Here is a 24674-nt window from a genome sequence, read left to right as displayed (position 1 = left end):
CACAAGAAATAGTGGAGGAACTCACAAACTTACCCTTAACATTTATATTATTTTATTTTAAGTTCTGGGGTACATGTTGCAGATGTGCAGGTTTGTTACATAGGTAAATGTGTGCCATGGTGGTTTGCTAAACCTGTCAACTCATTACCTAGTTTTTAAGCCCAACATGAATTACCTGTTTTTCCTAATGCTCTTCCCCCACTTCTCCCTCCCCCAACAGGCCCCAGTATATGTTGTTCTCCTCACTGTTTCCATATGTTCTCATTGTTCAGCTCTCAGTTACAAGTAAGAACATACAGTAATTGCTTTTCTGTTCCTGTGTTAGTTTGGTGAGGATAATGGCTTCCAGTTTCATCCATGTCCCTGAAAAAGACATAATCTCATTCCTTTTTATGGCTATATAGTACTCCATGGTGTATATGTACCCCATTTTCTTTATCTAGTCTATCATTGATGGGCATTTGGGTTGATTCCATGTCTTTGCTATTATGAACAGTGCTGCAATGAACATATGCATGCATGTATCTTTATAACAGAATGATATATATTTCTTGGGGTAAACACTCAGTAATGGGATTGCTGGGTTAAATGGTATTTCCAGTTCTAAATCTCTGAGGAATTGCCATGCTGTCTTTCACACTGGTTGACCCTTAACATTTTATTCATACCCACAACATTCTTGTTGTGTTGTTTTGTTGCTTCAAAGGCAGCTTGGTTATTGCAACACATTTTGATTTTCCTATTTGGCTTTGTAAGTTGTCTTGATGAGTTTTAATTTTTTCCTGTTTTTCTCTTTGACCACATTAATTATTTACCAGTCAATTCCAGCAATACCAGAAAGAGGTGGCAGGTGGGAAAGAAGAAAAAAGAAAAGAAAAATGTGTTGGTCATGTTTTGGTGCTGGTTGTCTCATTTTTCATTTCCATGAATTCTGATTTTTCATGTGAGTTTGTTTCTAATTGCTCAGCCTTGAAAGTATTCTTGAGTTAACTTTTAAGACTGTCTTATTTCTGCAGCATGTTTAATTAGCCATGTGCATTATTCTTTTTTTTTTTTTTTTTTTTTTTTTTGAGACAGGAGTCTTGCTCTGTCACCCAGGCTGGAGTGCAGTGGCATGATCTCGGCTCACTGCAAGCTCCACCTTCTGGGTTCAGGTCATTCTTCTGCCTCAGCCTCCCAAGTAGCTGGGACTACAGGCACCAGCCACCATGCCCGGCTAGTGTTTTGTATTTTTAGTAGAGACAGGGTTTCACTGTGTTAGCCAGGATGTTCTCGATCTTCCTGACCATGTGATCCGGCTGCCATGGCCTCCCAAAGTGCTGGGATTATAGGTGGGAGCCACTGTGCCGGGCCCATGTTGACTATTCTTTAAGCTTCTCATCCTTATTTTCCTCTTTGTTTTCTTTACATATTAATCAATTTCTCACAATTAAAAGTGACAGAAAGATAAATTTAAAAGTCTGAAATGGGAGGACCATGAGCATGTCATTTTACAGTGATAGTGGTCAGTAAAAGAAAACCCTTGTGCTATCCTCAAAACACAAACAGCTAATGGTCTTTCTTATAGCTAAGAAATGAAAAAGCAAAACAAAAACAAAAACATCTATGAAAAGCGCTGTGATGTAAAACCTTTCTGGTTTTAAATTCTTGCTCCATAATTCTTTACTATGTGGCTGTAAGCAAGTTACTTAATATCCACGAGTTCATTTTTCTCATATGTGAAAGAAAAGTGGTAACACAGCTGATCTTTGAACAAGATGTTCAGGTTAAAGTCCCTGTATAACTTTTCACTCCCTAAACACTTAACTACTAATAGCCTACTGTTGACCAGAAGCCTTATGAATAATGTAAACAGTTGATTAACACGCATTTTGTATGTTGTATATGTTATATATTGTATTATTATAATAAACTAGAAAAAGGAAAATGTTATTAAGAAAATCATAAAGAAAATATACTTACTATTCATTAAGTGGAAATAGGTCATTATAAAGATTTTTATCCTAATTGTCTTCATTTTTCAGTAAGTGGAGGAGGAGGAAAAGGAGAGGCTGGTCTTGGTGTCTCAGGGTGGCAGAGACAGAAGAAAATCTGCATATAAATGAGCCCACACAGTTCAAACCCATGTTGTTCAAGGGTCAACTGTACATACCTCAGAGCAAGGACCCCCAACCCCAGGCTGCATGCCAGTACCAGTCTGTAGCCTATTGAGAACCAGGCCTCACAGCAGGAGGTGAGCCACGGGTAGGCGTAAGTGAGCATCACAGCCTGCGCTCCACCTCCTGTTGGATCAGCAGAGGCATTAGATTTTCATAGGAACACGAACCCTATTGTGAGCTGCGCATGTGAGCGATCTCGGCTGCAAACTCCTTATGAGAATGTAACTAATGCCTGATGACCTGAAGTGGAACAGTTTAATCCCAAAACCATCACCCCTGCCGCTGATCCCCAGGTCTGTGGGAAAATTGTCTTCCATGAAACCCGTCCCTGGTGCCAAAAGGTTGGAGTCTACTGCCCTGTAGGGTTATAGTAACTCAAAGAACACTATGGTGCAAAGAATAGATTCACGACAAACAGTATTTATGGCTTTTTTGTTTTTATGTTTTGTTTTGTTTTGTTTTTTGGGACGGAGTTTCGCTCTTGTTGCCCAGGCTACAGTGTAATGGCACGATCTTGGCTCACCGCAACCTCCGCCTCCTGGGTTCAAGCGTTTCTCCTGCCTCAGCCTCCCCAGTAGCTGGGATTACACGCATCCGCCACCACGCCTGGCTAATTTTTGTATTTTTAGTAGAGATGGGTTTCACTATGTTGGCCAGGCTAGTCCTGAACTCCTGACCTCAGGTGATCCACCCGCCTTGGCCTCCCAAGGTGCTGGGATTACAGGCGTGAGCTACTACGCCCGGTCTTCCAACCAGTGTGTTTTAATGACAACACCAACAATTGATGCTTTTTATTTGCCAGTTATCTTTTGTGAGGTTATCTGTCCTGAGTGTAACTACTATGTGGACATTTCCATAAAATTCAAAGTAATTTATTTTTCTGGTCATAAAGGGTAGAACTGAGTTGGGCTCCTTCAAACTTAAATAAAATAGTTAAAAAAATTACTATCCAAGGAATAAATCAGTATTCAAATCATGAAAACAGAAGATCTCTATGATTGGTTGCAGACATGCTGCATTGGAAATCTAAATTGCTTTAATGCTTTGTGTCATCTTTCCCTAATATTCTCATATTCATTGAACCTTAAATCTAAACAAGTTAGGTTTCATAGATGTATTCCATTGAAAGTACAGTTTGGGGCTTGATTTCTGTCCCTGAGATATATATAGCTTGATCCATCTTACATGAAATATAAAAACACAAAATCCAGTCTATAGGGGTTATGGGCTGGAAGTGACATTTTACGTTGTAAAGTAGACATTTGTGGAGTATACATCTTTTGCATATCTTTTTTGGTGAAGAGTCTCCAAAATTGTAAGATAATTTTATTCATCAATCAAATATTTATCAAGCAACTATTAAGTACCAGAAACTTGTTAGCAGCTAGGGATTCAAAGATAAAATAAGATACAGCCACCGCCTTCAGAGAGCTTGCTACCGGGGAATAATGAAAAGAACATAGCAAGTTTGATATATGTTAGAAGGTGCAGATACATGTTAGAAGGCATGGGATTTCAAGACAGTGAGGTATGGAGGGGACTGAAAAGGTCTCATGGAAGAGGAAATACCATTTGAACCAGGCTTTGAAAACAAGCAGCTAACAGAGAGGATTTCAGGTACAAGAAACAACAGTATGGCAGACCACACCTGCACTCAGAGAATCATAAGAAAAATATGTATGGAATGATTGATAGGCCCAGCAGCTATCACAAAGATATTTATCTAGTCATTTTTCTCATGTTGTAGATGAAGAAACTGAAGGCCTGAGAGTTTAAAATAATTGTCCAAGGACCCCCATGTAGCCAGTGGTACTGTGCAGCTAGGCTTAGGACTCTGAGGTGCTAAACCCGGACGGGAAGTTGAGGAGAGGTGAGAGAGGACCCTTCATTCCAGAGTAAACGTCTGGACCTATTTCAACAGGCAATGAAAAGTCTGCAAAAGTATGAGGAAGTGATATGATTAGAGCTGTGCTTTCCTTTGGGAGCAACCCAGGTGAGAAGCAAACACTCCCAGAACAAAGCATGGGGGGAATAAGAATGGAAAAAATAAGATGTCTTCTCTGTCCGCTCCAGGGATAAAATCTATGGAGCTTCATGATTACTGAGATGTAAAAGGGCAGAAAGAGAGAGAAGACAGGCTAATTTGAAGGTTTCAAACTTGAGCCACTCCAAAACAGACTTTACAAAAACAGGCAAGTCAAGGGAGAAGAGCTGGTCTGGGGAATGGTGGGAGGTGACAGAGGAAAGGGGGAAGGAAGGCTGACTTTTTATCTGAATGGGAGGAAATCCAGGTTGAGATGCTGATGCTCAGTATGTGAGAGGTGTTGGCTGAAGACCCACAGGATTGGCAGTTAGCTGCAGAGAAGTTTTCCCTAAGTGAGCGGAGAGGGCAAAAGAAGCTGGCTAAGGATCAGACCTGGGGGAAAGCCTATATGCAAAGGGCAGACGAAGCTGAGGATGCACAGAAAGGAGGTGCTCTACAGCCATTGCCACTAAGTGAATTCTAAGTGGGTACCTGTGATGGGTCAAGGCACAAAACAACAGAGGAAGGGAAAGTTTCCAGAATGTGGGGAGGTGAAGTGGGGAATAATCGACAGTCAAACACTACAGAGATGTTAGAATTGAGGAAAGGGCATTTTAATGACTATGTTTATCACTCGATTACTGCTGTAGACAAATATTAAACTTAGCAATTGTACATCTGTTTTATTTCACCTCTCTATTCTTTGTTCATAGCACTTTAACACAACTTGTAAGTATGAGTTGATTGGCATGCGTTGATTTGCATGAATGTTTGTCTCTGCATAGGCTGTAACCTCTATGAGGGCAGGAACTCTGTTTGGTTCACTATAGTATATCCAGTGCTGCCATATAATAGATACGTTTACACGTTTCTTGAATGAGTAAGAGTAGCAAGGGAGGATTCACAATAACTGTATTTTGGAAACAAGGGAAAATTATTTCCTTCTGTTGATTTTAAGGTCTTTTAATATCAGATATTTTTTGACACAGAGTCATGTTTATTAACAAGAATCTCAGATATTTGTTCTTATCTCTGTTGTTTCCTGGGCTATCTGCCTAATTTTCTAGTTTATTTTACCATGAATGCCACTTTTTCTTTCTTCTTTGTGAAGACACATACACTGGCTATAAACAATATTTGTATTTGAGGTTAAAGGGTAACTAACATGCCAGATTTTTATAATGAAGTTTTGATGTAATTCAGTAGTTCTATTTCTTATTCTAGCCACCTCTAACAAAGAAAGTGCTAAGATTATATCAACAGATGTATTTCTACAAGTGTGAAGATACGGTGGCAGAATTATAAAAGAAAAACAAAGTCTGAAGGGATAGAAATTTGAGAGGCTGCTAGAAACTGGAAATTTGCTTTAAAAAACTGTCTTCAGAGGAGAAAGTACTACACTGTGAGCCAGCAGACCTAGAGTCCATTTCCGATTCATCTCTGAGATTACGGGAAACGTACCTCTCACTGGTAGTGTTAGATTCCTTTTACTCACTTCGAAAATAGGGGACCAGCCGGGCGCGGTGGCTCAAGCCTGTAATCCCAGCACTTTGGGAGGCCGAGACGGGCGGATCACGAGGTCAGGAGATCGAGACCATCCTGGCTAACATGGTGAAACCCCGTCTCTACTAAAAATAGAAAAAACTAGCCGGGCGAGGTGGCGGGCGCCTGTAGTCCCAGCTACTCAGGAGGCTGAGGCAGGAGAATGGCGTGAACCCGGGAGGCGGAGCTTGCAGTGAGCCGAGATTGCGCCACTGCACTCCAGTCTGGGCGACAGAGCGAGACTCCGCCTCAAAAAAAAAAAAAAAAAAAAAAAAAAAAAAAAAAAAAAAAAAAAGAAAATAGGGGACTCTAAACCACCTACCTCTTTCAAACATGCTAAGAAGATTCCATTAACACCATTTCAAGATTTTTTTAAATTTAAGGAGCAATGCTAACTATTTTTAGTTACTAGTAATCAATACATATGAAAATAAAGTTTCCCAATGGTTCTGAGCAGCTGCAAAGACAAATTAAGGTACCACTCAGAAGCAGATTATTTGCTCTCCCCACCCCAAACTGGCATGACTTAGCATAATTTGTAGTATTAAACCATGCAATGGGGTTAGAGTGAAACGCATCCTAGGAATCTAATCCAACCCCATCATTTTTTGCATGGGAAAACAGAAGACCCAGAGACTAAAAGACTTGCCCATGGTTGCACTACTAGTTAGTGACAGAGCTAGGTCTAGATCTTAGGGCTTGTGGCTCCAAGTCCAGAGCTCAGATGTTTGAGTTTAATTTCTTTTCCTGTGAGTTCATGGGCTCCTTCCTATTACATATGCTGAGTCATAGTTTCATTAGCAGATGCGCCATGGCATGCAGAGATTTGCATTTTACCAAATTTCTGAAGTCACCGGCAAAGATAAAATTGTCCTTACTATCGTAAGCCCACTGCTTAGCAGAGACACTCTAGGGCTTTCCTCCTTGACTTTGGGTTTAAAGCTTTTTTAGGAATAAGGGCTATGCCTCATTATCTTTATCCACAGGAGCACAGTGATGAGGGAGAGTCACACAGGCTGAGGAGCCAATGGCCCTGGGTTTGAATTCTGGCTCACTCACTCACTAGCTGTATTTACCCTGGGGAAGTCATTTAATCTCTCTAGAGTTTTGGTTTTCTAAATAGTAAAAGTGGGATAATCATTTCCACAGAATCATTAAGAGGGTTACACCAATGAATATATAAAGCACTTAATATAATGCCTAGTTATCTTTCCCTTTCCTCTTTTCATGAAATTAAACCAAAGTTCTCTTATTGTTATCATTATAAACAAGAAAGACATCCATGACACTGTGGGAAAACTATCATTTTAAATATTATTAATATTTCTAGATTATTCAAAGTAATCTAATCATCCTGCCCAAACTTCTAAGGCTAACGTAGAAAACTTGAAAATTTCAAAACCTTAGACTTTCTAGTAGTATTCTTTTGGTAATGGTATAGTCAATCATATATGAGGCAGGATCATGGCAAAATTCTACTTCCAGTTGTAGCACATAGCTTCTTTTCAGCAGTGGAGATTTGGGCCATTGGGATTTTTGATCCAGTGAGAAAAGTTAATCTGCTTCTCATTAGGAAGAATCCATAAACTATGAAATCCATAATCTTCCATCACAAAGTGACAGCAATCATTATCATTTTCAATTTATGCTTCTGAAGAGCTCTATTTACTCTGTCCACATTTCATCTTAATGTGCCTCTAAAATGCTCGGGGACCATGGCTGTCCGGGGTGACTGGAGACATGCTTGGTTGTTTAGTGTCATGCAGGAGAGTTACTTAATGTGTCCTGTTTTCATGGAGATGTCAATCTTTCAACCACTTTGAGGTCAGAAGACAAAGTGGCTGCACAGTGAACATAGGCATAAACAACAGCATAAATCCCACCTTAACCAAAGAGTCTGGCATGGCTGCTCACAGAAAATACAGAAATGAAGCAGCAGGTTTGCTGGGCAGGGGAGTAGGAAACCTAATTAGTCCAGCTCTAGGAATGCCAAAAAGCCTACTTAATATCTTTTGCCTTACTATTCTAAGCCCCCTAAAGGGAGAATTTCTCCCAAGCACCTAAATTTATTATATTAAAAAGAGATTAGTGCATGGGTAATCTAAGGGATGAGTCGGCACAGTTTTTCTTTTGACCTCTGGTTAAGACAAGAGCCATAAGGAAGGGAGTTCACACATTTCAGAAAGAAACTAAAATGGCCATGTCTAAGTATTACTTGCCACATATTGCTGGAGCAGTTGCTGGTGGAAAGAAAATGAAATCCAAAGATAATGCTATTTTTTAAATTAAAAAAAAATCACTAGCTGCTCCTGAAAAGAGATGGCCAAAGTAGTTCCTGTGCATTTCTGTCACTCATTTTCAGGGTTGAAATTCACTGTATGAGAGAAATCCACCATGCTCATAGGATGCTTCTGCCTTTGCCGATCCTCAAGCTCATCCTTCTTAAATGCTCTTATTCATGCCGACGGAGAGTACACATGACACTGACATTTAGTAAGTTACATTTCAAACAAGGCGTCTGATAACAAAAATTTAGTAAGCTACATTTCAAACAAGGAGCCTGATAAAAAAAATTTGAGATTATGCAAAGTACTACAAGAAGACTTTTAATCTATAAGAAGACTCTTAATAATGAATGCTAATTTAATAACACTAACATTTGGAGAAATAAATAGCACAATAGCCAAGAGAAGACCCCTGGCACCCTGTCCTTCACACAGTGGGGGTGGGGTCAGGAGCCTGCCAATGAAGCTCCACCTCTACCTCCTCCTCAACTCCCCCAACCTGTCACCCTGCACAAATAGTGGAGGAGGTTCAAGAGAACACAGGGCTTCTAGGAGAGGAATCTGGGAAAGGATAAATTAATTTGAACCCAGTTGCTCATTTTACTGAAATTAACTGAAGCTCATAGAGTCAAGTGGTTGCTAAAGGTCACATTTCCCAAGCCTCCTATCATTGTCATCATCATCACCAAAATAACTTATGAACTGATTCCTATGTGTAGGGCACTGGGATAAGCACAGGCATATATAAGGACTTTCTGTAAAGATATAGAATAAACTAAACTTCAACAATGAGATAACCAGTGTCAGCATTTGGTTCCCAAGAGCCAATATGGTTCCCAAATAATCATTGGAATATATTTCCTCTCAAATGTGTTAAGTTTTAATTGGCTGTGCACGCACTAAATATTTGGATGAAGAGTGAAAAAAATAGTCATTTAGTTCATATATCGGTGTCAGTATTTTTCTTGTTCAGGGAAAACCTAGATGATGATGTTGGAAAAAATTTTCTCTACAGATACTGCCGTTTTTCTTGCAGTGAAGTCAAGATATTTTATTCTATTGTTTCTCAACATTTTATTATTAAATATTTAAACATGTATCAAAGTTAAAAGAATTTTATAATGAATACCAGTATTCCTAGCACCTAGATCCTACCATTAACATTTTACTTTACTTGCTTTATGACATATCAGTCCATCCACCCATCTTACCCATCTTCCAAATTGATGGAGATAATAGATAATGTTGCAATTTAAAGAGTTGAACCACTGTCTTACTCCTGTAAGAGCTTGAAAAATCTACTAGATTGTTTTTAGAAAACAAAGAACAAGCTCATCCTGAATTATGTACACAGATACTCATCATAGTTTAATCCTCAGGCTCTGTAAAAAGTATGTAAGCTATTTCAATCTTTTGTCTAGCTCTATCAACCCTGTAGACATTTTCAGTATTCATCCAAATGCTTGCTTTTGTAAAGACATGGGCTGTTGATTATAGACAGGTTCTCTGCTACAGATCATCAGGAAAAATTACCTGGAATGTTAGCAGTAAGTAATTTTTATTCTTTTGCTCTACACTCTAGTATCCCCTCTCCCAATTATTCCTTGAGTGCAGATATACAGTGCTTTCTATATCTCACTCCCCTCTTATAACACCTATCTCACAGCCCTGTCATGAGGATCACATGTGAAAAATAGAAGAACATTTTAGACAGAGTAAAGTACTATGCATATCTAAGATAACATTACCATTAGTAATCATAATCCAGTTGTTAGAAAACACAGCTGAGGTCATGGTTCACACTGCTACTTGTCTCTTTCATATAAGTCAAAAAGGACTTCAAAGGTTAAAGGGACAGAGAATTGGCAGTTGCCTTCAGTCTGCCCATCTCGTGAAGGATCGAGAAAAATCTTGATGTATATCACACAGACTTGTTTTCATTAGTGAAGTGTTTGTTTTGGAAATCATCCCAGTTTTAAAACAATACTTCCATTAGCTGTGCAAGTACCTATAATTATCCATCTTATCTGACCAGTGCCAAACTATTTTACTTATTGCATCCCATTTACCTCAGAAGTGCTGAAAGGAAAAGAATAAGACATTCATTCAATGTATGAAAAGGTGCAGAAAATGTTTATTTCTTTGAATAAACATCCATAAATGAACTTTGGATAGAAATTCCTGCAATAAGATATCATCAGGTACCATGAATGATGAATCTGAAGGTGTTGGAAACTCTCTGCTCCCATATATGGGAAAAATTCTGTTACATGAATACCTAACGTTTACAAGGCATAAAGTAGTACATTTTCCATTTTTTGTGTCTGGTTGGACACAAGTCAAGAAAGTGAGGAACAAATTCAAAGCCAAGTAGGGAAGTAAGAAAAGATAAAATAAGCAAGGAGGCCATTTCATCATCAATTACTGTTATTGAGAACTTGCCAGATTGCTGGCATTTTATTTTATGCTTAAGGGGAATTGAAGAGAAAAACAGATTTGAAATCACCCTTGCCCTCAAAAAGCATTCATTCCAGAGTGGTTGGACAGAGAAAATAATCAGGAGACAGAAAAATTCAAATTTATAAAGATGGAATAGTATATGCAAAAAGAGAGAAATAAGTGTGGTCTGCAATTTAAGTGTGACTTATATTCAACATTGAGTATGCTTAGAATGTGGCCAACACCACTGCAATGAGCAGACATCTAAGAGGACAGGTATAATTATCCTCAAATCAAAAACATGCTTTTCCTACAGGAAAAGGAGAATTGGAACAAAGGCTGGCTGTGCCCACCTAAGACAGAGGGTTCCCGTGGCCCATGAACTCCAGTTGGTGCTGAAAGCAAGGGCATATCTTAAACCTACTGAGATGATTGCATGAAGCTATCATCCTCTGTTGCCACTCAACATTCCAAACATACATTTTCCCTAGTTAGGTTCCATATTCACAAAGCAAATTTCTAATCACATTTAGAATTTGGTTTCCAACATGCCACACATACTGGAAGAAAGGAAGCTGGCTGGAAGGGTCTAGAACACGGTAATTCCAGCAATTAATGCAGATGTATGTGTAAACATTCATACATGTGTGTATTATACAGAAATACACACATATTCAACATGTGTTTTTCAGAGAAACACTGGGAAATCTCCATTTATAACAATGCAGATATCTAGATAGTTGGGTAAAAGTTTGTATTCTCATAAAATTTTACCATGCTCTAAATTAGAACCTTGTAAAGATCCTTACTGTGCTATTTAGTGGCATTGTTTATTTCTTCTGTTCAGTCTACAAGTTCTGCTTAACTGCTGAAGGCTCCTCATTTATCATACCTGACTGCCCAGGGGGAGGGGCACCTGATGATCCTCGTGGTAGACAAAGAAACACAGTCAGAACAGCAGCTCTGTTCCCAGCACAAGGTTCAATGGCGATTGGCTTGGGTGCCCCCTGAAAAAGAAAACCCACTTTAAGTTTGCACAGTTGATATAGCATTGCTATTTTAATTTTCACCTTATCTATCCTTTAGGTAGCTGTGCTGTACATTCCTACTTGTTCAGGACACATCATGTGTTGTTTTAACACTAGCTCCTTGCACACTATAGATGTACCTACATTTGAATAAATCAACAAACTTCACTATATTTGACGAGCAGCTTGTGAGCCACAAAGTTATGCAACTTTTGTTCCTTTTTCCCAATTGTTTCCTCTCACCAATGATGTACAACATAGTGTAGTTTATCCAATTAAGTGATCAGAATTCAAAATATTCTGTTGGCATATCTTAATTTTCTTATTTTTACTGTCTACAGAGTGTACAACATGATGTTTTGATATACGTATACATAGTGAAATTATTACTACAGTCAATCCAAGTAACATATTCATCACCTGATACAGTTACCTATTTTTTGGTGGAAAGAGCACCTAAAATACACTCTCTTGGCAAATTTTCAGTATACAATACAACAGTATTAACTATAGGCCTCCTGCTTACATTAGATCTATAGACTTATTAATCCCACATAAGTGCAAGTTTGTACCCTTTGACCTACATCTCCTCATATCCTCCCCCTCCCTGTCCCTGGTGACTATTGTTCTATTCTCTGTTTCTACGTCTTTGACTTTTTTTAAGAATCCACATGTAAAAGTGAGATCAGATTGGCATATCTTTAATACTGTGTTATTGAAATACCTACTTACTAATCACCCACCAATGCACCTGTATAAATAACTTTAGAAATAACATACAGTAAATATATAATGATAATAATAATAGCAATAGCTAGTATTTTATTAAGTCGTGACTATGGATTAGGTGTTCAAAGTGCATTACATCTATTGACTTATTTAAACCCACAACAACTCTGTAACATGAGAACACTGAAGCAAGAGGTTAAAAAAGCTTGCTAGGACTCACATAGCTAGGAAGAAGTAGTTGGGCCAGCATGTAAGCTCAGGCAGGCTGCCTCCTGAGTTCACATTCTCAATCACACAATGCATGCTTATGGCATGCGTGCATATGCAAACGTGCACCTCCACACATGTATACATAAACGTATGCACAAGTACACACATGTGTATACAAATCCACATACGAAATTTGGAATTAAACACAATGTGATCTTTGGAATAGTGAGGCTATCAACTTAGCCTAGGAATGTTAGTTTTGGCCATTATTTAAAGAGCTGTAGAAGAGACATGGTTGATATATCAAAGCAACATTTCTGAGTAAAGGCAAAATTAAATGGAAGAATAAGTACCACAGCTTTAATTATTAGAACAAATGATTTGTTCAGGTTTTTTCATTCATGATATTTAAACTTTTCAGAAGAAATACAGACATATGCAGTCATTCACCTAGAATATTCTAGAATACTGCCATTTCTAGAAAGTTTAATGAGGCATTAAAGATAAAATATGTCTGCTTTCATGTAAAACTTAGACTGAAATTTCTGGTGACAACGGTTTTATGTGGTTATAAAGGATTTCTCCTTTATAGCAACATAAATCTCATGTTTTAAAATTATCCTCATATAGATACATTTTGGGAGTATTCAATATAAAGGTGAAAGTGGACATGGTGGTGGAAGTAAAGGGCATAAAAATGTTCCAAGAAAATGCTGTAAGCCATGTTGCAATACTTGTATCAAGTTACATGATCTATGGTTTTATACTTTAAAGCTTACATTTAATTTAACAGACTTATTTTTGAAAATGTTAAGTCAAAATCAGCATAAGTACATAGATATTCTCCAATGATGTAAATATTTAGAGAATAGGTTTGTCATATTCCAAGGCTAAAAGAAAAATACTGTGAAATGTTTCAAATCATATTTACAGGCTACTAAAAGTTATTTTAATTTAATAAATGCAAACAATACATAAAGGTCAATTGATTAAAATATACTAAGAGAACATAAAATAAACTCAGGGTTTAAATGATAGTGATATATTGGAAAAACCATACCTAAGAAACAATCAATCATTTCTACTAACGGGCAAGGTTTTCTTTGTTTTTCTTTTTAAACTCTCAATGTATTAACTAATACTATTCAGCACATCCAAAGGCGTGTTAAAAAAAAAAAACCTGACTGCAAAAATTAGAACAGTAGAATTATATGTTTATATAAAAACATTGAGAAACAGTGGGTCTTGCTTTAGGAGACTGAGCAAAACAACAAATGGTTCAGTAGTACATCACTTTGATCTTTTTGCCAGGCTATCTCTCTGCCGCTTTTAACACAAGCAGAAAACATTTTAAAACATCAACTACTGGTGTTTAAACACCAACAGCATCAATGGAGAAAAAAATTAATAAAAAATAACTAATCTTCAGGTGGAATATGGCCTAATTAACACTTTAAACTTCAGAGACTTAGCAACAAATAAGGACAGTGTAGTAGAATATCTCAAATGTGGAAAGGAAATTATGCCTGGATAAAAGCTACTTCTACAAAATCTTCCTTTAAAAAATTACTCTTCTCATTCTTAGTTCTACTGCTATTGTAAAGAAAACATTCAGAAATTTCTGTATATTGATAAACTGTATAAAAGGAGATTATACTTCCATTTAAAAAAATCAAATTGACTTACAACTTGGTCTATTTTTAGGTAAAAGAATTTTAATAAAAGGATATTAGTAAAAATATGAATTATTCATTCTGTTTAAAATATTAGTCACTAGCTCAGCTCTTTGATAACTTCTGGAAGAAATTCACATAATTTAAACATTATTTTCAAAGAGTGTGTGGCAAATATCACTTTCAACACAGAATTTTATATACAAAAAAACCAAACAAATCACTTTATAGCTCTCGAATTTTACAACAGAAAATAGCAAAACCCCACGAATGATAATGTTTCTGATACCCTGAGGTTTGTCAGTTGTTTCGTGATAACTACATAACCATGAATCAAAATCATTTCACAATGACATAACATGTTCACTGAGCTGTGCAATTTATCATGTACTTTCCGTTGCTGACTTTCAAAGAGATAAGGCCTGGGTTTGTTTGCCCACAGCACTCAGCAACTGTGATTTACTTCTAGGCATTTTCATATTTGTTGTACTGCAAGAAGTTGGTGTTAGGCTCTGCCAGAAAACATCACTGACAGTTATGTAATTAGCAGTCCTTGTGTATTAAGCCCACAGCACTTTTAAAAAGACTTGTTTTGTTCACTCTAGTGTTTTTAAAGCTATTGTACTCTTATTTTCAAGTTGCTGTTTTAGGGGCAAAAATTCTATATTAAATGCTTTCCATTTTTCAGCTCTTACCAACAGAAAAAAAATTGCCAGAGAAGCTTCTAGAATCATGGAGATTTTCAAGATTATAGTTCTTAAAACTCATAATTTGTTCTGAAAATGAGGCCTTCATTTGAGCTCAGATCAATCCTGGGAAACTGTTGCTACGTGAATCACTGCACATTTGGAAAACATCAATGAGTGAAGCTGGTTACTTGTTTCTTCTTCCACTGGCCCTCTCCAATGGTGAGTGAGGGATTCACTTCTGTAAATCACACGGAGACCCATCACTAGAAACCATATTCCAGCAGCTGAGGGCTTAACAGAATTATCTGATGTCCTTGGACCAGTCATTACAATTTAAGTGGGGTTTAGTAAAACATTCAAGGGCTCAAGATTAAAAAGATGTCACATCCTTTTTCAAAAACGTTTTCAGTAGTTCCAAAGTAGAACTTGTGAACTAAGTCATTTCAAGGCACAGGTGGGTAACAGAGTAATAATAGTTAACATTTATTAAACACTTACTATATGACTGGTGTCAATACCTACCCAACGAGGCATTGACTATTTCCATTTTGCAGATGATGAAACTGAAGGTCTAAGAGTCCAAGTGACGTAAATAAAGTTGTAGACCTAATAGGTGGCATAACCAAGATTTGGACCAATGCAGTCTATCTTCTGAGCTTGTATGCTTAACTTTATGCTATATTACCTGTAATAGGTAGGAAGACTGACTTATCCTCTAGAGTAAGACAATAAAACGTAGTGGGTACTAACTAGAAAGTATGACTTTTTAAAAGACATTAACTCTTAAAATGTGTGCTGACCAACAGAACATGTCTATGGGTCAAAAGAGGCTTGAGTCCAAAATGACATTTCCTACATTCTCATCTAATCACACCCCTTTATTCTGCACAAGCTCTATGTTTTAGTCAAATTAAGTGCCATTAGTAACTGTTCAACAACTGTTCCCAGGATTTTCAGAGTCATCTGTGCCTTCTTCACTCTTAGTCTTCTGACTGTCTAAGGCATCTTTCCTACAGGTCTCCAGTGTTCCTGATCTTATGCATCCCTCAAAGCCAACTCGTGTCACTTCATCTATAAAGCCTTCTCTGATCTGAGATATTCAGTTTCTCTCTCTTTAGTTCTTTAACTTTACTTTTTGTGGCCCTCTTTATTTTCGACTTTGAATAACAGCTGGGTAAATGTCTATTTCCCATTGCATCAAGCTCCTTGAGAACAGGTCTTGTTTCTTATTCATCCCTACATCCCCTGTGCTCACTTCCTCTCTTTGAAATGTCCAAGCATGGTGCTTGTGCCGCCTTTTTGGGACCTATGTTTACCAATATTTTATTGTACTTATTGATATACATGTTGTATAGCCCTGCTTCTGCAAGGTATATATTATGTTAGATTTTTCTTTGTCTTACCTATAGCATCTACTAGAGTGCATTGCACATGGTAAGTGAAAGAGTCAATGAATGAGTAAATCAAGTTGTCACAGAGGTCACATGGTGAAATAAGCGATAGGGCATGACCAAGTTTCTCTCCAAATTTGGATATTAAAGGGATAATAAAACACTAAAAATAATAATATGTAACATTTACTGAGTGCTTACTAGATGCCTAGTGCTATGCTAAGCTTTTTACATGCATTATTGTATGTAATCTAAATAGCAACCCTATTAGCAGGATACTGTTATTTTCCATTTCCTACAGATGAAGTAATTGAAATTCAGAGAGGTCAGATGGTATTTCTCAGGGTAAGACAGCTAGTGAGGGGCAGATCCAGGATTGAAACTCTGATTCTACAATCTAGGTTTTCAGCCACTCTACAATATTACTAAAAAATATAGCTTGAGAAGCTAAGGAGTCTCTCATTCTCTCGGCCTGACTATTAATAGCAAAAGTCAATTTAGAATACCAGTTATAACAATTACATGCAGATACTTACCCCATTTCTGACTAGTGATCAGAACATATGAGTCCTCAGACCAGCTTTCCCACTATCTAGTCGTGTGATCCTGGGCTTGTTACTAAGTCAGTTTCCCCAAATGGAAAACTAAGTCAGTTTTCCCCAACAGGTAGGTTGGATGATTTTTAAGGTCCCTTTCCTCTTTAACATTCTGTGACTATGGTTTATGGACAACCTCCAGAATCTGTGACATACCAATATCTAACAGTTTGTCTAAGTATGGTGAAATTTAAGATTTCCAATCCTTAGTATTTTTTTCTTCCTGCTCAGTTACTTTAAATGGCACATCTAATTTTTAAAGAACAGTTTTATACCATATGATGAATACATCACATAAGACTAAATGGCCACCATCGCATGCCAAAAAAGCAATTAGAAAATTGAATCAAGGAATTAAGGATTAATGTGGGTATGTTATACCTGTCAGCAGTAATAAGTATTTTGACAAGAACAGAATAAATTCTGACAGTATGCACAAATACTAATCTGATAGATGAGTGAAATATTAAAAATGCAAACAACTACACATTAATCACTCTAACATTTCCCTACTAAAATACTTTTAATGTTATTCTTATCAGAATTCATCTATAAATGAAAATAAGTCTTTTTCAACAGCTTGCATGACTTGGTATTTGCGGTTTAATGACTGTTTATATTGATACGAAATTTAGTTTTCAGTCACATTAGTAAAACTGAATGAATTTACTGAGTATTGTATTAAGTGAGCCTGATGGCTTTTGGCTCGCAGCTAATCAAGCGTGCTGATTCCATAGGATCAGCAAATACTAAGATTCCAGATTTCAAAAACAGATTCTCTGATTCCATTGTTTAGGCCTAGGGAAAAAAATGAAAACGAAAATCACATTCTTTCCTTATTTACTTTTTGTTTTGCATGAAATGATGAAGGAGAAAAAAACACATTAGCTGGGTTTACTCAGTAGGAAGGAGAAGAATTCATATTAATAAAAGAAATCAAGCTGATGGACACTCTCAAAAACAGGGTTAAATTGCATTAGAAGCCAATTCAAAGAGAATAAAGTATTACATGTGGGAATAGGTAAAGGAAGAAAACATAATCTTCACAGAATCAGGATGCTGCACTTGAGGTTCTGAAGGTATTCCAACCATAAACTTCATTTTCATATCCTACCAAATATCCCTCCTTGCTAAAATGCCTCCATGTTCAATCTGTGTTCAAAATTTCTAACTAAACACATGCATGCACACAAACACAGACACTCATATATACCCATATTTAAGGATTATCTTTATAGTATACTATCTAGATAAACTGAGTTTTGTAGTTATTTTAATTGTGTGGCACTGACTTTGGGAGTAAAGTGGCTGGATTGTGACAGCTTCAGTTTTATCACCTATGTTTCCCTAGGTGTTTAGGTACCAGAAAGTAAAATGAGACAACACTACCTCTTCTTGAGCTATTATACAATCATGCTTTGCCCTGAGTTGGTTAATAATATGAATGTTAATAGGAGGTGACTTTGAATAGATTATCCTTAAAAATTGATTCCTGTTAGCATTTTTCAAAACTTTAAAATAGATTTTCAATTAAATCATTATCTTAATCAGATTTGTAACAACCTGTACTTTTCTCCACAGCTCAGTGCAAAAAGCAACCTAACCACTATACTTTATGTATGAATTTCAAAATCGAGAACATCCTTTCTGGCCTTGAAAAGTACTGTTAAGTGTGAGAGACAACTGTGCCTGCCAAATCAGTCACTTCTCATCTTGCTCATGCCCAGACTTAGGCTTTTTTTCAGGCCCCTCCATTCACATAGACTTCTTGCCAACATCTACCATTCCTGCCATATTGGCTTAAACCTCTCTACCTGCAAGAAGCTATGCCAGGTCATGCTAGGCCACTCCAGGACCTCTTTGCTCTACTCTCTCTCAATACTTCTGAGTAAATCACTTTTCTTTTCTAACCATTGAGAAGAAGTGCAACGTGGTGGTTATGAGAACAACCTTTAGCACCCAACTTCCTGGGTTCAAGGCCATGCTCTCATCCTTAACATCCAAGGTTAAGTTAAAGCACTTAACCTCCCTGTGCCTCAAGTTCTTCATCTGTAAAATAGAGCTAAAAATACCTTACTCATATTGTTATCATAATGATTAAAGGAGTAATATATATATATATATATATACATGAAGTATAGCACACAGTAAGTACTAAGTCAGTGATTATTATTACACCATTCTGTCCAGTTTTCACTTTGCTTTAGAGTTGTTCTTTGTTCCGTATGAAGAATATGCTCAACTCAAAAGATAGATATGTGAGAACACAGACCATATTTTTTAAAGTCTCTGTTAATGGCTTGATATGAATTAATTAAGAAATTCAGCCTTGAGGAGAGATTTTTTATTGATGGTTTTCAGGGTAGGAAAAATCTAATCCCAATGCCAAACTTCCCATACTTACCACATCAACACTGCCCCTAAATGCCTGCCTGTTCTTCCCATTTTTGTTCCCTGCTTTTATCAAGGAATCTGACCTGACTGCAAGCATTATATGTTGCAGAGAATAGACTTTCCCTGGCACCTAAGACTGAGGCATTTAAGAAATATTTTATGAATAAATGGATATTTGTTTTCCCTTTTCCAAATTGTGCACAAGGTAACTCTCAAAGATATAAACAAAATCTCAATCTAGAATAGATAGATGTAAACCAGCAGGAAAGTTAGAAAAATCAAGATCTTGGTATTACTTTTCAGGCTAGTCCATTCTAAAACACATTATGCCATTCATTCATGTAGAATGCCACCATAAGAATATAGCTGAGAGATAAATTCTTTTCAAAAGGTAAATGTGCTCATTACTGGTGGTCGAGTGCTACATAGGCACAGTACCCACTCTGGTGAAGCATCATTTTAAGCTAAATGCAACTCTGACTAATTTAGAACCAAATGCACTGGAAGAGTTATGCACAGAGTCCTGGGGGTAATAGTGGAGGGAGGCAGGCAGGAGAGGGTATGTGAAGTTCTCGAGAAGGACTTTACCTTGCAGAAGATGACTAGGAGTTTACCAGAAGAATGATGAAGGGGGATTTCTGGCAGAAGTAAGGGCATGCACACAGAGGTGCAAAGACATATGGGTTGTATTGGAAACTGACAGAAGTTCATTGGGGAGGTTAAGTGTTAGGAAATATTCTGTAAAGAGGGATGAGAAGAGGCAATAGAGGAAGACTGAGGCCCTTCAAAATATCCAGGTCCCCCGTTAGCAAATTCCCATCCTTCCTGACCATGGCTGGAATTCTCACTACCTGCTTAAAATGTGCTGAGATGCTCAGACAGAACCTGACGTGTGCAGCACACGGTGGGTCATGGGCAGCCTTCATCAAGACGTGGTGCGCATCATCCCTCATGAACACGAGCAAACCTCTCCCTATTAGGAACTTGCGGTGTCCCTTTATTAAACTATTAGTCAAATCTGTTATACTGAGGGAACATTAAATTAAAACACTTATTCCTGAAACTTCAATCATAAAAGTAAATCAAGAAGCACTGTGAAAACTAACTGTCAGCAGAAAGAATAAAAGTGCAGATTTGGCAATATTCTTACTGAAGAATCAGATGTTCATAGATTCACATAATAAATGACTTTCTACTGTAATTATCATACCAGTCGCAACCTATTATAAGTACAAAAGCATGGACAAAACTTTGAATGAAAGAGTTTAATATGACTTGGTACAAAAGCATGTGTGTAATTACCTGGATTTCTCAGACAATAAGTCATTCTGGATTGCAGAGTTTTCCCAGAAAGCTGAACATTAACTCTACAAGAGCTAAAACTTTGCTGTTTTAGGGTATTAAAAACTTACTGCAAAGTTGCTTGAAATAAATATCATTTTCTCTGCTTCTCAACAAGTCTGTAATATATTAAACATAATTTAATATTGTCTTGATGTTCTATGATCAACATTATGAACATCAGTTTTCACAGAATGCTAAAGACACATAGAGTTGCAAATGTGTGAATGAAAAAGTATGTTACAGCTATAGCCCTAGGGGTTTCTTTTCCCTCCTCTTCCCCAGTCCCAGAAACCACCAATGCCAGCTTGCTTGTTACGTATTTGATTCTTTACATAAACGCAACCTAAAACTTATGCAGCTGCCAGTGGATAAACTGACTGCTTTTCTGTAAACCCCATCAGTGATACAAATACTGAAATGACTTTCTCAAGAGGTTGTCTTATTTTCCACAATATCTTCTTCCCTGTTGCTGTCAGTGTGCTGTGACCTGTCAGTAACATTCAAAGTACTGCCTAATTTCTACATTACCAATGCCATGTACCACAGACATCCTCTTGACAGTCTGTAACCATCCTCCTATGTCCCTTGAAGTTCGTAGACAAAGTAGCCTTTGCAATTTCAAGAATTTTGACAATAGAGTTTGGAAATAATCTTACTACAAAGTCTAGAAATACTTCAGCAGACCCAAATGACTTTACTTGACATGAAGTGGGTGGGGGTTCAAATATTACGGGATTTTGAATAAATTACTGAACTTTTTTGTGCCACAGCTTTTCTATACAGAAAATAGAGATTATAACACCAATCTTGCAAGTTTACATTGAGGATTATAAAGAATAATATAAGATTAAGGCACTTAGCATAGAGCCTGGCAAAAAGTAGTTGTTTAAATACAATTTTATATTAGGTCAAATCACTTGCAAATGCAATTTTTAAAAGTCAAAACCAACTGAATATCAGCAATTTTATATGGATCAATGTTAATAGTTCCCTTTCCCTTCCTTCCACTTTGCTTTGGTAATTGATGGCAGGTAAATAAAGGAGGCTTACACATCAAGATCTTTTCTTATCTTTCTCTCCTGGGTGATGTCATTCTCTCAGGATTGGTCCGAAAGTATGGCCCCAGTATTCTAGTGTCTGGTCTAGAACTGAGTTCCAAGTTCAAACATTAGTCTATTGTGGAGAAGATGATATTTGATCAATGCTAGTGTTAGAAAGCTCAGAGGCCAAAGCCATTAAAAAGGACACATTCTACGCAAACCTTTCTGCTCACACAGCAAAGAGAAGAATATTTTATGGATGGATAGGCATAGAAACACCTCCTAAGGGTGTTCTGGTATATCTGTGTGTGGCTTGGGAAGCCTCTTTGCTCACTGGCTGTCTCCTCATTATTTCCTAAATTTAAATATCCCTAATTTTATAATCAAGTCAGTTCAGAGGGAAAAATGAGAGAAAGGATGGTAGTAGACAGAGGATGCTTTTTGCAGGTTTCTGGGGTCTCCCTGCAGGGATCAAAGTTATTTCTAGGTTCTCTGGAACTCACAAGACAGGACTTGCTACCCTTGCGTATGACCTGAGATATGTAGAGTCCTTGTGTTGCCAAACTAAATATATTTGAGCAGCATTCCTTTAGGTCTTTTCCTCAAATTATCTAATATGTGATTGTGTGAACTCAACTACCACATGAGAGGTTGCTTTAGAAAATGAAGTATATGAGAGTGAATAAAATATCTCTTCAAATCTGTCTTTTCCACAAAGCTCCTTTTTCAGTATGACTAAAAATTAATGGTCAGAGTCTGTGTAATGATCCTTTCCCTGGTTTTACTTATGCTGCTTTACCAACTCCCTGTTGGTCCTACTAATTATCTAATTGATTAAGCCTTCAAGGAGCCTTCTGTCATTGGGTGGCGCCCACTGCACACATCTGGCTCACTGTATTTTCTTTTAAAAGGACAACAGTTAATTAAAAGATCCACAGCACAAATGCAGGTATCAACTGGGAAGCAGATCTTGGTTGTTTCCTCAGTTGTTCTCTGCAGAGGGTTGAATAGCATCTCCTAAAAGTTCATGTTCATCCAGAACCTCAGAATGTGACCTCTTTTGGAAATAGATCCTTTGCCAATGTAATTGGTTAAGATTAGGTGAGAGGTCGTACTCCATTAGGGTAGGCCTGGCCTACTTTTGATACAAGGAGATGCCGCATGGGAGAGTCACTGAAGAGTTCACCATATGAAGACAGAGGCAGAGACTGCAGTGATGCATCTACAAGCCAAGGAGCACCAAGGTTTGCAGGCAATGCCAGAAGCGAGGGGAGGGGCACAGAAAAACACTCTCCTTCAGGGTCTCAGAGGAATCAACTCTGCCAACACCTTCATTCCAGACTTCTGGCCCCCAGACTGTTTTTTTAAGCCACCAACTTTGTGGTAATTTAGCCCTCAGGAGCTAATACAGTCTCCCTAGTCACAAACCAACCTTTAACAGAATGGCCAAGGAGTACTGATTGCTTGCCATCTTTTTCTTTTGTTTTGGAAACGATCATAAGTATAATACGGTAACTTATCAGTCTCAACACCTCAGAATATTTCCCTTATTTGGGGGCGATTCAAGCCACTTTCACTTCAGAAGTTAGCTACATATCACATAGCATGGCAAATGCAGCTCACACAAAGGTCAATGGGGAAATTCACTTAGTTATGGGAATTTTGTGATTATTGTATGATTGATGATGTTCCTAAAATGGAAAATGGTGGTAATTGCTCCTTAGAATGCAAATGTAGTATATGTTGTATGTTGAATTCCCCAGGAAATAGATTCTGAGATTCTGAGACATGTGTGCAGGAGGTTCATTGGTAAGTAGCCACAGCAACAACATCGGTGTGGGGTGACAGAGCAGAGCGTGGCAGAGGGTGAAGTTCAGCTGTGGTGCGGCAGCCTCGGCCCGAGTTGGCGGTCCTTTAGAGTTGTATCACATCGAGACAAGAGGCTAAGCCTTGAACCTATCCATGGATGGAGGCTGTCCTCGGGGGACGGGGAATGACCATTGTGAGAGGCAGCTTCTGTCAGCAGCGGGTGATTCCTGGAGAAGGACTGGGCTCAGAGCTGGGAAAATGAGAGGCTCAGTCTCGAAGTGGGAATGCAGGTAGCACATCCCAGTCGTACTATAATATTCACAGTTCTGAACAGAAATTTCCTTATTAGCTAAGAGTGACTGGGCCAAGGCCCAATTTAATATGTTATGGTCTAGATAAGGTTATTGGTCATTTATACTTTTGTTCCTCACCAAGCTTCTGAGGCTGCTATATATTGCCCTTCCTAATTCTCCCATATGAGTGCTTGCTCTTCAGGACTGTAACCTTCCTCTTCAATTTTCCTACCTTGGCTGGCAATTCTGATGGTGATTTTTATCTTCAAGAAAGGGCAGAAAGTATGATCTGGTGCTAACTCCATGGCTAGGTCAATAGTTCTAATTAAACTAAAGAGCTTCTGCACAGCAAAATAAACTACCATCAGAGTGAACAGGCAACCTACAGAATGGGAGAAAATTTTTGCAATCTACTCATCTGACAAAGGGCTAATATCCAGAATCTACAAAGAACTCAAACAAATATACAAGAAAAAAACAAACAACCCCATCAAAAAGTGGGGAAAGGATATGAACAGACATTTCTCAAAAGAAGACATACATACAGCCAACAGACACATGAAAAAATGCTCATCATCACTCGCCATCAGAGAAATGCAAATCAAAACCACAATGAGATACCATCTCACACCAGTTAGAATGGCAATCATTAAAAAATCAGGAAACAACAGTTGTTGGAGAGGATGTGGAGAAATAGGAACACTTTTACACTGTTGGTGGGATTGTAAACTAGTTCAACCATTATGGAAAACAGTATGGCAATTCCTCAAGGATCTAGAACTAGATGTACCATATGACCCAGCCATCCCACTACTGGGTATATACCCAAAGGATTATAAATTATTCTACTACAAAGACACATGCACACGTATGTTTATTGCGGCACTATTCACAATAGCAAAGACTTGGAATCAACCCAAATGTCCATCTGTGACAGACTGGATTAAGAAAATGTGGCACATATACACCATGGAATACTATGCAGCCATAAAAAAGGATGAGTTTGCATCCTTTGTAGGGACATGGATGC

At 37.7% G+C, this 24674-nt stretch overlaps 1 protein-coding gene across 1 annotated transcript in view; it reads right to left on the bottom strand.

The window, feature by feature from the left end:
• The window catches only part of ATRNL1 (attractin like 1), an 845855-nt gene that overhangs the window by 89958 nt on the left and 731223 nt on the right, over nucleotides 1-24674 (bottom strand). Inside the window, exon 28 of the mRNA XM_030941431.1 lies at nucleotides 11341-11455. Coding sequence (XP_030797291.1) covers nucleotides 11341-11455 — 115 coding nt within the window. The remainder of the gene's footprint in view (nucleotides 1-11340; nucleotides 11456-24674) is intronic.

This window comes from Rhinopithecus roxellana, chromosome 11 (genome assembly GCF_007565055.1).
Source record: "Rhinopithecus roxellana isolate Shanxi Qingling chromosome 11, ASM756505v1, whole genome shotgun sequence".
Taxonomy (NCBI): domain Eukaryota; kingdom Metazoa; phylum Chordata; class Mammalia; order Primates; family Cercopithecidae; genus Rhinopithecus; species Rhinopithecus roxellana.
Note: the sequence above shows the minus strand (reverse complement) of the source record. Positions and strands in the feature narration are given on the sequence as shown.